This window comes from Plectropomus leopardus, chromosome 13 (genome assembly GCF_026936395.1).
Source record: "Plectropomus leopardus strain MGB_pleo_1.0 chromosome 13, ASM2693639v1, whole genome shotgun sequence".
NCBI classification, from domain to species: domain Eukaryota; kingdom Metazoa; phylum Chordata; class Actinopteri; order Perciformes; family Serranidae; genus Plectropomus; species Plectropomus leopardus.
The window spans coordinates 26,052,954-26,065,519 of NC_142188.1; the positions used below are offsets into that span (position 1 = coordinate 26,052,954).

A 12,566-nucleotide genomic window follows, 5' to 3' on the forward strand; every position below is an offset into this window, starting at 1 on the left:
TAATATACAATGTGGGAATAATGGACAGAAAAGTCCAAAAACTTCATAATTTAGCATACTGAAAAAATGGCCAAAAATGCCATAGTATAGTATGTCGAGAATGTTAACATTTGACATGTCATAAAAATGTCTGAAAACGACATATACTAGCTTGTAGAGACCTATTATACTATACAAAGTGGGAATAAAGGCCAAAAAAGTCCAAAAACATTATTTTGCATGTTGAAAAAATGGCCAAAAACGCCATAGTATAGTATGTCGAAAAAGTCAAACTTTGACATGTCATAAAAATGGCTGAAAACGACATATAATTGTTTGTAGAGACCTATCATAGTGTACAAAGTGGGAATAAAGGTCAAAAAATTCCAAACACATCACAATTGAGGGTGTTGAAAAAATGGCCAAAAACGCCATAGTATAGTATGTCGAAAAATGTCAAAATGTCATACATGTCATAAAAATGGCTGAAAACGACATATAATAGCTTGTAGAGACCTGTCACAGTATACAAAGTGGGAATAACGGCCAAAAAGTCCAATAACTTCATAATTTAACATGTTGAAGAAATGGCCATAAACACCATAGTATAGTATGTCGAAAAACAATTTTAAAATGTCATAAAAATGGCTGAAAACAACTTATTTAAGCTTTTAGAGATGCATTATAACATACAAGCGGAAATAAAGCCAAAAACGTCCAAAAGCTTCAAAAATTAAGCATATCCAAGAAATGGCAAAAAAACAAAAAAAATAAAATTTTAAAAATTGATGAAAATAACATATAGCTTGTAGAGACACGTCATAGTGTACAAAGTGAAAATAATACCCAAAAAAGTCCAAAATGTCCTATTTTAGAATGGCCAAAAAATCGATAAAAACACCATAGTATAGCATGTGGAGAAAATGTAAAAAATTTGACATGTCCTAAAGATGGCTTAGGGTGGCATGATGGCGTTGTGGTTAGCACTGTTCCCTCACAGCAAGAGGGTCCCTGGATTGATCCCGGATTGGAACGGGGGTCGGTCCGTAGGCGGGGGCCCTTCTGTGGGCCCGTGCCCACATTTGCGTGTTCTCCCGTATCTGTGTTGGTTCTCTCCGGGGTCTCCGGCTTCCTCCCACATTCCGAAGACATGCAGGTCAGGTTGATTGGTGACTTTAAATTGCCCTTAGGAGTGACGGTGAGCGTGAAAGGGTGTCTGCGATAGTCTGGCGACCTGTCCAGCGTGTACCCCGCCTTCCGTCCAATGACAGTTGGGATTGGCTCCAGCCCCCCGCGTCCCTTGCAAGGACAAGCGGTTACGGAAAATGAACGAATGAATAAAGATGGCTAAAAATGACATATAGTAGCTTGTAGAAACCTGTCATGGTATACAAAGTGGGAATAAAGGCCAAAAAGTCCAAAAACTTAATAATTTAGCATTTTGAAAAAATGGCCAAAAACGCCATAGTATAGTACATTGAGAAACGCTGAATTTTGACATGTCTTAAAAATGGCTGAAAAACAACATATTATAACTTGTAGAGACAGATAGAGACAGAGAGATAGTATATAAAGTGGAATTAACGTCACAATTTAGCATGTCAAAAAAATGGCCGAAAACGCCATAGTTAAGATATTTCATTTTCAGCCTTTTTTTTTTATATGTCAAAATTTAACGTATTTTGACACACTATAGTATGATGTTTTTGGTCATTTTTTCGACAGTCTATGCTATGACATGTCTAGATATGCTATTTTATGTACTTTTCAGCTACTTTATAGACATGTCGTATTTTGACATTTTAGACATACTATACTATGACGTTTTCGTTAATTTTTTCAGAATACTATATCATGATGTTTTTGGACATTTTTTTGACATTTGGTGTGTAGCTGACCTTTAAGTATCTCTGACAATAAGACCTCTGACAGACGGAATAATGGCTCATCCGAACAGGGCAAACCCTACCATAGAGACATAAAGTGCAGATACAACAGTCAGAATAAATGATTTCTATTTTTCAAACATAAAGTCAAACCACTCTATCATCCATGTTGTGTCTGTTACAACATTCCTCTTCAGTTCCTTATCTTTGCGAATAACCTATTTGGCGTTATGTTATAAGGATGAATGTAAAGCATTTTCTGTTGGTGCAAATGAGTTATAGTGTTATGAGTGAGGAGCAGCGATCCGCCTACACTCCTGATGAATCCTCGCGTTGTGATGACTTTAATTTTTCTCTGCGCATTAGTTAATGTATTTGAAAAGTAAACGGAGGGCCCTGTGTCGTCATATGGTTAAGGGACAAGTTTGAAATGGCTGGCATGGACCCAAGGAGCCTTTACTGCAACCTTTACAGCTACTTCAGTGGGGATGTGATAAATGGACAGTGATATTGCCTCTGCCTCCAGTAACGCCTCCTGTGGTCTCTCATGAGCACCTAATCGCCTGGCTTCAGGTTCTTTAGCACCGCTGTGGCTGCTGAGGGCACCTTTCACCTGAGAATGCAATGCTGACAGAGTAGCAACAGGTTAGCACAGTATCACAGCATTTCATCATCACATCAGGTTGTAGATGGAATACAATGCTTAACTGGACCTCTTTCATTTCGGTGTGGTCTCCTGAAAACGTTTTCAAAGGGGGTGAGTCCATGTCCGTTTCTTATGCAAGCACTGGCGGAAGTGCTTTAGCTCATGACGGTCCAGTTTCATCACAACCTTTCAGCAGTTTTGCCTTGACTGTACAATTTTCACGTTCCATAGCACCTGTGCACTGTGGATGATAAAAACAGTAATGACATATTAGAAGTGATGATATATATATATATATATATATGTTAAAGCCTAAGAAGTGCAACACTTTAGAGAGCACATTGCCAGTCAGTCATCACAACTGATTGTTGAAATACCCCATCTGGGTATTATTTCAGTGAGCAGTGCCTTGTTTAGCTGTGGGAAAAAAAACTTCAGCGCATTTACTGAACCTGTCAACATTAACGAGACAGTATTTCTTTCCTTCACATTGTGTTAGTTTATGAAATTCATAATAAAATGGCCAAATGGTTTATGCATTGTTGGCTGCACAAACCGTACACTTCCTGCAAAAATCCCTGTGTGTAGAATGCAGAGTTAATAATAGTACACATTCCCCCTTTTGCGCCAGATTCTGACCAGAGAGCACTTTACTGTGGAGTAGAGAGTGACTGGAGAACAGAAAGGGTTAACTTCAGTGTCAGTTGTGTATAACAAGACAACATGGAGGGAATCTTGAACCACAGAAAGTAGCTGCATAAGCTGCAGCAGCCCAACATGTGATGCAAGCACTGCTGCAGCTCAGTCAATAAACTGAGTAACAGGTAGGTCGGGTTTAGGCAGTCTGAGGGTCATAATAATAATAATAATAATAATAATAATAATAATAATAATAATAATAATAATAATAATAATAATAATAATGATAAAGTTTATTTAGCACTTACCAAAACCAACGTTACAAAGTGCTGTACAATTGAAAATTACAAAAACACAAAAAAAAACATGTCAGGAAAAAAAGGTGCTTGCCAGCATCATACAGCTCATTCTGAGACAGAGATACAGAAACAGCGGCAGCCTCCTATGTCCAGAAAACATGTTGTTAACACAACCTTTCTACTTCCTGATATATTTCACACCATACTTTCTCAAACTTTCAAAACTTTGATCTGGTCCGTCAGATACATGTGATGTGCTGTGTGATCAGCCTGTTTTCATGTCACAGGTTGCTTGGGTGCTGTGTGTGCTTGTGCTGTCGTCGAGAGACCATTCTAATGTGTGTAGGTGTGAGTTTGGTCTGCATTTCACTATTTTGCCGTGTTCACAGGCAGTGTGGTTACTTTAACTCACCTAAACATGAAGTTAACACAATGCATAATGGTACATTAGATCGCCCCCTATCTAGTCAATTTGACAATGTTCTGATAACAGAAAAAAGTGCTTCATCATGGTGTCAGCGAGTGGGCATGATGAGGGTATGGTGCAGAGTTTCGTCACAGAGATGACACCAGCACTATAGTTTTGCAATATCTGCCACCCTTTTAAGATGGTTTAAGTGATGTTAACACTTTTAGGACAGATAATGTACCTGCCAAATCAACTGAAAATACATAATTTACTGCAATATTAAAATTTGCTCAGGCAATTTTCTAAATCCTTTATGTTAATACATACATAGATACATCACAATTAAGGGCTGTTCATGTTTGGTAGTTTTAACCTTAGCTTTAGTATATTCATTGGCATTCACTATTTTATCATAAACAGTTTGAGATTATGACTCACCCAATGTTGTGTGTGTGTGCTGCAGGCTGCTCTGTCACTGGCGTCCTCCTCCTGCTTTCAGTCTGACATGGGATGTGGGATTTTCTCTTCTTTCTTTGTTGTTAGAACAGTCTTTGCACCAGTGTCTTTTCACCAGTGTCCCTTCAGTCCGTTCCACAAAAAGATCATCGTATTCTGGTGTCAGAAAGTGGGGAAAACGGTATAGAGTAGTATGTCTAAACAAAGTGTTACAAAATAGTCATATGTCGTTAAAAACAATCGAAAAAATACCAAAGTATAGTAAGTTGTCAAAAAGGTAGAAAAACATTGTATGGTGTGCTGTCAAAAAGTGAGAAAAAACGTAATAGTATAGCATGTTGTCTAAAAGTGCAAAGCAATCGCATAGTATATTATGTTGTTAAATAATGAGAAAATTCCGAAAAGTCTGGATGCCCCTGCTGTAAACCAGGTGTTGATAATGAGTTTTTCTTGTATCCATTGTGTGGTCAGATGAAAGTACTCTTACTTCAAAAGCGTAGGAATAATGAGGACATCTGTATACATGTCTGTACACTATGTCTTCCTGCAGGGGGAAACAATGATGGAAACTTTGGCTTGAGTCTAGACGGAGAGCTGAAGTTGCATAAGGATCTGGACCGGGAGGAGATCCCGGTCTACTCCATTATCATCAAGGCTTCGAGCAACAGGAGCTGGACTCCTCCCAGAGGTCAAAGGGCAGCTCGGGCCAAAGCCCTGGACCCTGCCCGTGACCCCAGCCTGCTGGAAGTCCGCATTGAACTGGAAGACATCAATGACCAGAAACCACGCTTCACTAAGGCGGAGTACACTGCAGGTAATCTGTGTTCTTGTATGTGTATGTTGGTCTATGTGAAACCACCATAACCTTCCATCTTTGCTCCCTGGTTTCAGGAGTTGCAGCGAATGCCAAAGTGGGCTCAGATCTGATCAAGGTTGTGGCTCTAGATAATGACATTGGCAACAACAGCGTGGTTCAATACCATATCGTTACAATCCGCTACTTCCAGTCACAGAGCAATGGCAGTGAGGACATGGGCAACATCTTCATCATCGGTGAGCTTTCTCGTGTACAATATGCATTTGTGTTAAATGTTGACTAGATTTTTGCTTCTTACAACATCTCTTCAAATAGTCACCACCAAATCCTGTGGAAGGCCCAAAACCAGCAATATTGAGTCAATACTTGTTTGTGGACAACAATGGAGCTCTGTGACTCAGAGGGATAAAATATATCAAAGTTTGGATCCTCAGTCAGTACTGTTATTAGGATAAAGTTGCTGTTTGTTGGTAAGATAGTGTAGTTAATTTACACACAATAAGAAACTGCATAAAATAAAGACGAAAAATAAAAAAAAGTGTCAGGAGAGGTCAAGAAGTCAAAGGCTCATACGAAAGGACGCTGATTCTGTTTGTGATATTCATGGACAGGATCTCAAAGCGCAGCCAGGGTGATGAAGGGGTCTGGTTTGGGGACCTCAGAATTGTATCTCACTCTTTGCAGATGATGCGGTTCTGTTTGCTTCATCACACCGTGACCTTCAGCACACACTGGAGCGGTTTGTAGCCGAGTGTGAAACGGTCAGGATGAGAGTCAGCACCTCTAAGTCTGAGGACATGGTTCTCTGCTGGAAAACGGTGGACTGTCCCCTCTGAGTTAGGAGAGAATTACTGCCCCAAGCAAAGCAGTCCAAGTATCTCGGGGTCTTGCTCACGAGTGTGGGTAGAATGGAGCGTGAGATGGACAGGCGGTTTGGTGCGGCATCCGCTTAGATGCAGTAGTTGTGTTGGACTGGTAAATCAAGAACCTCCCAGCTCAGCTCCTTCTTCACCAGTCCATCTGTGTTCCAACCCTCACCTATAGTCATGAGCTCTGGGTAATGACCGAAAGAAAGTGACTGAGGATACAAGCAGCCAAAATAAGTTTTCTCCACAAGGAGGCTGAGCTCAGCCTTAGAGATAGGGGGAGGAGCTTAGAGTAGAGCCGCTGCTCTTTCACGTCTAAAGGGACCCGTTGAGGTGGTTTGGGCATTTGTTCAGGATGCCTCCTGGGTGCCTCCCACTGGAGGTGTTCCAGGCACGTCCTACTGGTAGGAGGCCCCAGGGCAGATCCAGAACACACTGGAGGGGGTTACATATCTTGTCTGGCCTGGGAACACCTTGGGGTCCCCCAGGAGGAACTAGAGAGAGTTGCTGCAGAGAGGAGCATCTGATTTGCTCTGCTTAGCCTGTTGCCCCCACGACTTGGCCTCAGATAAGCGAATGATAATGGATGCAAACAGAAAAGATAAAATATATATATATATATATATATATATATGTGTGTGTGTGTGTGTGTGAGGATTTTAAGATAAAGAGCTCTTGATAACTACCATGTTTGCTTTTTAAAGAGAGAAACCAAAGACAAAAAAAATCAACCCTTACAATAAATAACAATAAATTATTCCAAAATTTGCAGGAAATTTGTTTTAAAAAAAAATACAAGGAAATAACATGGAAATTTCCATGAAAAAAAAGAAAAAATGAAAAAAAAAAGTGTTAAAAAAAAGTTTTTTTAAAAATCATAAAAATAAAAATACAGCTGTTTATTTATGTAGTCATGTATTGACAAAATCAAACCACTGTGCTCAGGTTTCACAGATTGAAATGCTTATGAAAGACCTGTGAATGCAGCGTAAGAAAACTGAGGTAGATCGAGGTTAACAGTTACCACAAACTTTAGAAATAAAACAAGCTTATACTTTAAATCCAATTTCTCATTTTCATCAAACTAAAAAATATTCATAATTTGGGTTCTGCCTTCTTTTAAGTGCACACAGCTGATCATATAAAGCATATCATGCACTAAGAACAAAGCTGGTTGAGACAGTCACAGACCTCGCCCATCCGGTTAAATACCCATATTTTTTGAGACTCTTGTCCAGCTCTCCCAGACAGGTAATGTTCCTTTATCCAGAGCCTACTGTCAGATTTCTCTACAGGATTTGGTACAGCATGATACATCAGACAAAAAGCAGGCCAATATGTTTATATTCTGATTAAATTTGGGAGCTTGTCCAGTTAATTTCTTATTTTGAAACAACTTTGTATCCCATGATTCCCACAGGTTTGACAGATGGTATCATCAAAACGAATGACCTCTTCACCGCCTACAATCCAGGCTACTTTCAGCTCGAGATTTTGGCGTGTGATTACGCGGGACACAGTACAACCACCAACGTGAACATCTACATTCTCAGAGACGACCAGAGGGTCAAGATAGTCTTCAATGAGATCCCTGATTTGGTCCGTGAAAACCAGGAAGATTTCGTCAACCTGCTGTCTAACATCACTGGAGCCATTGTCAACTTAGACGACATACAGGTTAGGCGTTTTTTTTTTGGTTTTTTTTTTAAAGAAATGCTTTTATGTAATGTTTTAGTGCTTTTTTGTTTATGTTGTAATAATATTTGACGTTTGTCTCACTGTCCTTTTATGCAGTACCATGTGGACAAGAAGGACAGGGTGAATTATGGTCAGACAGACATGCTCATCCACGTCGTCAACAATCAGACCAACACCATCCTCGATGTTGAAAGGTATTCCGTCCTGAATTAAATAAATCTTTCACTCCAATGCTAAATGGTAACACTAGTCAGGTTTCCATCACAGATTTTCCCAAAAATTAAGCAATATTTTCAAAACAGCAGTGACTTGTTTTTCCATTGAGTGATGTTATGCAACCTTTCTCACGATGTTATGCCACTTCTCCTGTCGTGATAATATTCCAAGAAGCATGGTGATGGATGTTCAAAACAGCCACCGCACTAGCCGTCATTATTTCTAATCGAAGGCGATGTAGTGATTAATGGAAAGGCAAGCTCCTTATACGTGGGAGCGCACATGAGGGATTTTTTGGGAGGAAATCCACAGTCCACAATTTCACAGACGAATTGTGGATTCAAAACTTCCGGATGATCCGCTTAACTTTTGAAGAGTTATGCGATGCAATAACACCTCATGTAGCACCTGCTGCATCATGAGGGAGCCAGTTCCTACCAATAAGCACATAGCCATAGGATCATGTGACTTTCAAAAGCAAAAAAAGTGTTTTTATTGCAGTTTTTCAAAATGCGGCTTCTTCAAATGAACTGAAATTTCACCTCATCATGAGAGCGCAAACACTTTTTTTGCGATAAATGGGAGTTTTTTTGAAATTGATGTGTTTGCATTATACAAATTTTTAATTCACAATTTAAATTTGCGCAATTTGTTAATGGAAACCCGCCTACTGTCTTACACATGATATATGAGTACTAAAGAAATGTCCCACACAATGATGCTCTGGCCTGCCTTTACCTGTGTCCTGGTGTTTCATGTTTTCAGGGTCATTCAGATGATCGATGAGAACAAGGAGCAACTCAGAAACCTGTTCAGGAGATACAATGTTGTGGACGTTCAGCCTGCTGTCAGTGACAAACTGCCCGATGACATCTCCACGCTACAGGTCTGCTGGAGCCTCCACAAACTCACAGGCTGCTGCAGATGTTTTGTGGTGTTGTGCTGTTAAACTTCTCTTTCTCCCTCACAGCTTGTCATCATCATTCTGGCCGTGCTGCTGTGCTTGGCGGGGATTTTGTTTGTCACAATGAACTGGCATTATCGCAGAGTGTAAGACGCCTTCAGCGATTTTTGTATTGACGTAGATTTATTTTGACTCTTGAGTGAGTCATTTGAAAGCAACTCAGTCATGAACCATGTTTTTATGCTGCCAGTCTGAGGAGAGATGTCAACATGTTTACCTTCTCGTGATTCTGTCTCTTGCTGTGTTGCAGGCACCAGAGGAAGCTGAAAGCCATCGTTGCAGGATCAACAGGTGAGAAGCCGCTTCGTTGAGGGGAAGGTCCCACCAGCTGTTAACGACAGGATGTGGCTTCTGTGGCTTTTCAGTACCATCTGTTAAAGTACAGTACAACATGTCACTTTACTGCAGCAAGTCTGTTTGTCTTAAATGATGTGTCCTCCACTATCCAGGTAACCAGGGTCTAATGGATATCCTGGATATGCCCAACACTAACAAGTACTCCTTTGAAGGGTGAGATAATAACTTCATTTTCACACCTTTTTTTGTCACATACTGCTTTGATTAATGCTTCATTCACCAAATGCCTGTTTCTTTGTTTACCATTTACAAATGCTTATTCTGTGTTACATCAAATTCATAAAGAAAACGTTTTTCTCGTATGTCTCCACAGAAGATGGTGAACATATTTATTGGTTGATTGGGGACCACATTTAACAACTGCAAAACTATATCAAAACATCTGTTTAAAAACTCTCACACAACTTGTGCAGTATAAACCAAGTCTCATTTATCTAGTCGTATCCTCAGTACTTCCCAAAAACATGCACTTTGGTTAAAACCTGACTATTTTAAAAAAAATTGGACAGAAAGTGAGCTGTGCTGTCTTCAGAGCCAGACTCCAATACTAAGGTTATTTAGCAAAAATACATATGTTTGGGAAGTACAGAGCATAAAATTGCAGAAACAGGACTAGGATTATACCACAAAAGTTGTGTGAGAGTTTGTAAATACACGTGTTTCTATTTTTTTGCTGTTAAGTAGTCCCCAATTAATCAATCAGTATACTTGCTGTTTTCAGTGGAGGCAATGTTTTTTACAAATAAAAGGTAACACAGCATGACTAGTTAATTTACAAATGGTCACTTCGGGGTTAAGTATTCCTTTAAAAGGACTCTCCACAGAATATCACTCTCAGTTATTATGCAATTAAAGTTAAAAATTAAAAAAATGTTATTTTTAGTAATCACAAGTTATTAGTTCTGATGATCAAAGACAAGCATTTTTTTAAATTCCAGGACTCAAAACAAAAGTTGTTACATATATGTTGTGGGTTGCTGCCATGAGGTTGCTAGGCAACCGGTGGAAACTCTAGGAAGGCAAGGAAAACTCATCATATGACCACAGTGTGTCGTTACAGTTCGGTTTTTGTATGGATCAATCAAACAAGATATAAGTGTGAAAAAAAAAATACTAAATTATTATTTGCATATCAGTTACTCACCATATGATGCATTGCAGCTCTGTGGTGTCGTGGTTAGCACCGTCGCCTCACAGCAGCAGGGTCCCAGCTTTGAGCCTGGTTTGGGTTGAAGTTTGGACCTTGGTTGGGGGGGGGGCCTTCTCTGCCAGCTTGGGTTCTCCAGTTTCCTCCCAAATTTCAATGCTGGTCAGGTTAACAGGTGAATTGCCTGTAGTTGTGAATATACGCGTGAATGGCTGTCTGTCTCTGTCAGCCCTGCGACAGTCTAGCGACCTGTCCTGGGTGTACCCTGCCTCTCGCCCAACGATATCAAGGTTAGGCTTCAACCCCCCTGCAACTCTTAAGAGGACAAGCAGCTACAGATAATGAATGAATAAATATAATGCATTGAATTTGCTTCGAAAACTGTTTTCCTCACACTCCTACACAGCGAAAGAATCCAAAAACTGAGAAAATGATAAATTAGAGCAAAACAGCAAGCAGCAAAGGTATATCAAAACATCTGTTTACAAACTCTAACACAATTCATGCAGTATAATCCAAGTCTCATATATCCAATGTTATGCTTAATAATTAGAAAACATCTTAGCATTTCACTAAAACGAGTAGCACACCTGGGCAAGCACATTTGAACTCTTCTCAGTTGAATGCACGAGCAGAGTTCAAATCCACATGCTTGCCCGGGCGCACAACTGGTATATGGGAGTGTTTTAAATAGCAAGATTTTCGTAAAAATACATGTGTTTGACAAGTGCTGAGCACACAACTGGATAAATGAAACTTGGATTATACTCCATGAGTTGTGGCGAGTTTTAACAGATATTTTGATGTTTAGTTTTGTTGGTTAACGAGGTTCCCTTTAACCTAGAATATTTGACTTTTTTGGATTCTGCGTTATCTGTGGAGGCATGCCAGAAAAAAAAACTTTTCTTCATGAGTTCAGCATAACACAGGGGGAGTAACTGCTATACAAATGTTCATTTTATGAGTGAAGAATTACTTAAACTAATGAGCTTCAAAGGTGGTTTACATTCTTCATGCCAAATCTCCCTGAGCTTCATTTTTAGCATACAGACTTAGTGCGTCTCTGTTCTCTGCTATTCTCATGTAAGTCCCATAACACCAGTCTCATAAACCAACTAAAAAAGCAGGTCAAAGTCAAATTTGAGTTGTTTTTTGTTGCTCCTCGTGTTTCCTTTGCATTTTTTCAGTGATGCTGTTTACCTCTACAGGGCTAATCCAGTGTGGCTGGACCCCTTCTGTCGCAACCTGGAGCTGGCTGCTCAGGCCGACCATGAGGACGACCTGCCTGAGAACCTGAGCGAGATAACTGACCTGTGGAACAGCCCTGCACGCACGCATGTCAGTACCAGCGTTAATCTGAGTGTTATTTTTCTCAACAACACTCCAAAGCACTTAAATAGGTTATATTTTCCTCCAGACTTAAACGCTGTGATTGAAGTTGTCATTCTCAGGATTACACAAGTTTGTGTCGTAAGGCATTGTGCTCTGAGTTAACCCCATTTCACAGCTGACAATTTTAAGTAAGCATTTGTGTGTGTGTGTGTGTGTGTGTGTGTGTGTGTGTGTGTGTGTGTGTGTGTGTGTCATCACCACAGGGCACATTTGGTCGAGAGCCACAAGCGAAGCCGGAGGATGATCGTTACTTGAGAGCAGCCATTCAAGAATACGACAACATTGCTAAACTGGGCCAGATCATGAGGGAAGGGCCTATCAAGGTAAGACTCCAAATGTCAGATTATCAGATTAGATCAGATTATTCGGGTAGACAAACACAGGAACACGTCTACATCCAAACACCTCGTTTTGTTGGTCATGTACTCTCTCCGTCCATCCTTCCAAAAACACATTGGGGGACGAGGTCACAGACAGGACCTTCTCCAGTATGTCCTGAGAAGAAACCAAAGACAGAGAGAGCCCAAGGACTCAAAGACAAGCTGTTGAGACCCAGCAGTCTAGATAAGAGGCCAGACAGTTCTGCTGTGAATACTCATGTGTGATTCTCTAACAGTGAGGAGTGTGTGAGGCAGATGGTGTTATTATAGACTCTGTTTGATCCTAACTGCCGTCCTGTCAGGGTTCCCTGCTCAAGGTGGTCCTGGACGACTACCTGAGGCTGAAAAAGCTCTTTGCAGCACGACTCGTCACAGTGTCCACCAGTCAGGGAGAAAACTCGTCAGTCACCGAGGT

The 12,566-nt window shown here is 40.4% G+C and overlaps 1 protein-coding gene and 1 long non-coding RNA gene across 2 annotated transcripts in view; one reads left to right on the top strand and one right to left on the bottom strand.

Annotated features, from left to right (window-relative positions):
- Positions 1 to 12,566, top strand: part of cdh23 (cadherin-related 23) — a 247,502-nt gene that overhangs the window by 231,765 nt on the left and 3,171 nt on the right. The window contains exons 58-68 of the mRNA XM_088086382.1: positions 4,865 to 5,128; positions 5,206 to 5,367; positions 7,418 to 7,674; positions 7,792 to 7,889; positions 8,677 to 8,797; positions 8,882 to 8,961; positions 9,126 to 9,166; positions 9,325 to 9,385; positions 11,588 to 11,717; positions 11,975 to 12,094; positions 12,454 to 12,564. Of these exons, the coding sequence (XP_087942508.1) occupies positions 4,865 to 5,128; positions 5,206 to 5,367; positions 7,418 to 7,674; positions 7,792 to 7,889; positions 8,677 to 8,797; positions 8,882 to 8,961; positions 9,126 to 9,166; positions 9,325 to 9,385; positions 11,588 to 11,717; positions 11,975 to 12,094; positions 12,454 to 12,564 (1,445 nt within the window). The remainder of the gene's footprint in view (positions 1 to 4,864; positions 5,129 to 5,205; positions 5,368 to 7,417; positions 7,675 to 7,791; positions 7,890 to 8,676; positions 8,798 to 8,881; positions 8,962 to 9,125; positions 9,167 to 9,324; positions 9,386 to 11,587; positions 11,718 to 11,974; positions 12,095 to 12,453; positions 12,565 to 12,566) is intronic.
- Positions 301 to 10,833, bottom strand: LOC148187728 (uncharacterized). Its single transcript, XR_015778388.1, has 5 exons — positions 10,377 to 10,833; positions 9,093 to 9,246; positions 4,297 to 4,470; positions 1,878 to 2,752; positions 301 to 1,278 (listed from the first exon to the last, which is right to left on the bottom strand). It is a non-coding gene; the product is annotated as an uncharacterized LOC148187728 (long non-coding RNA).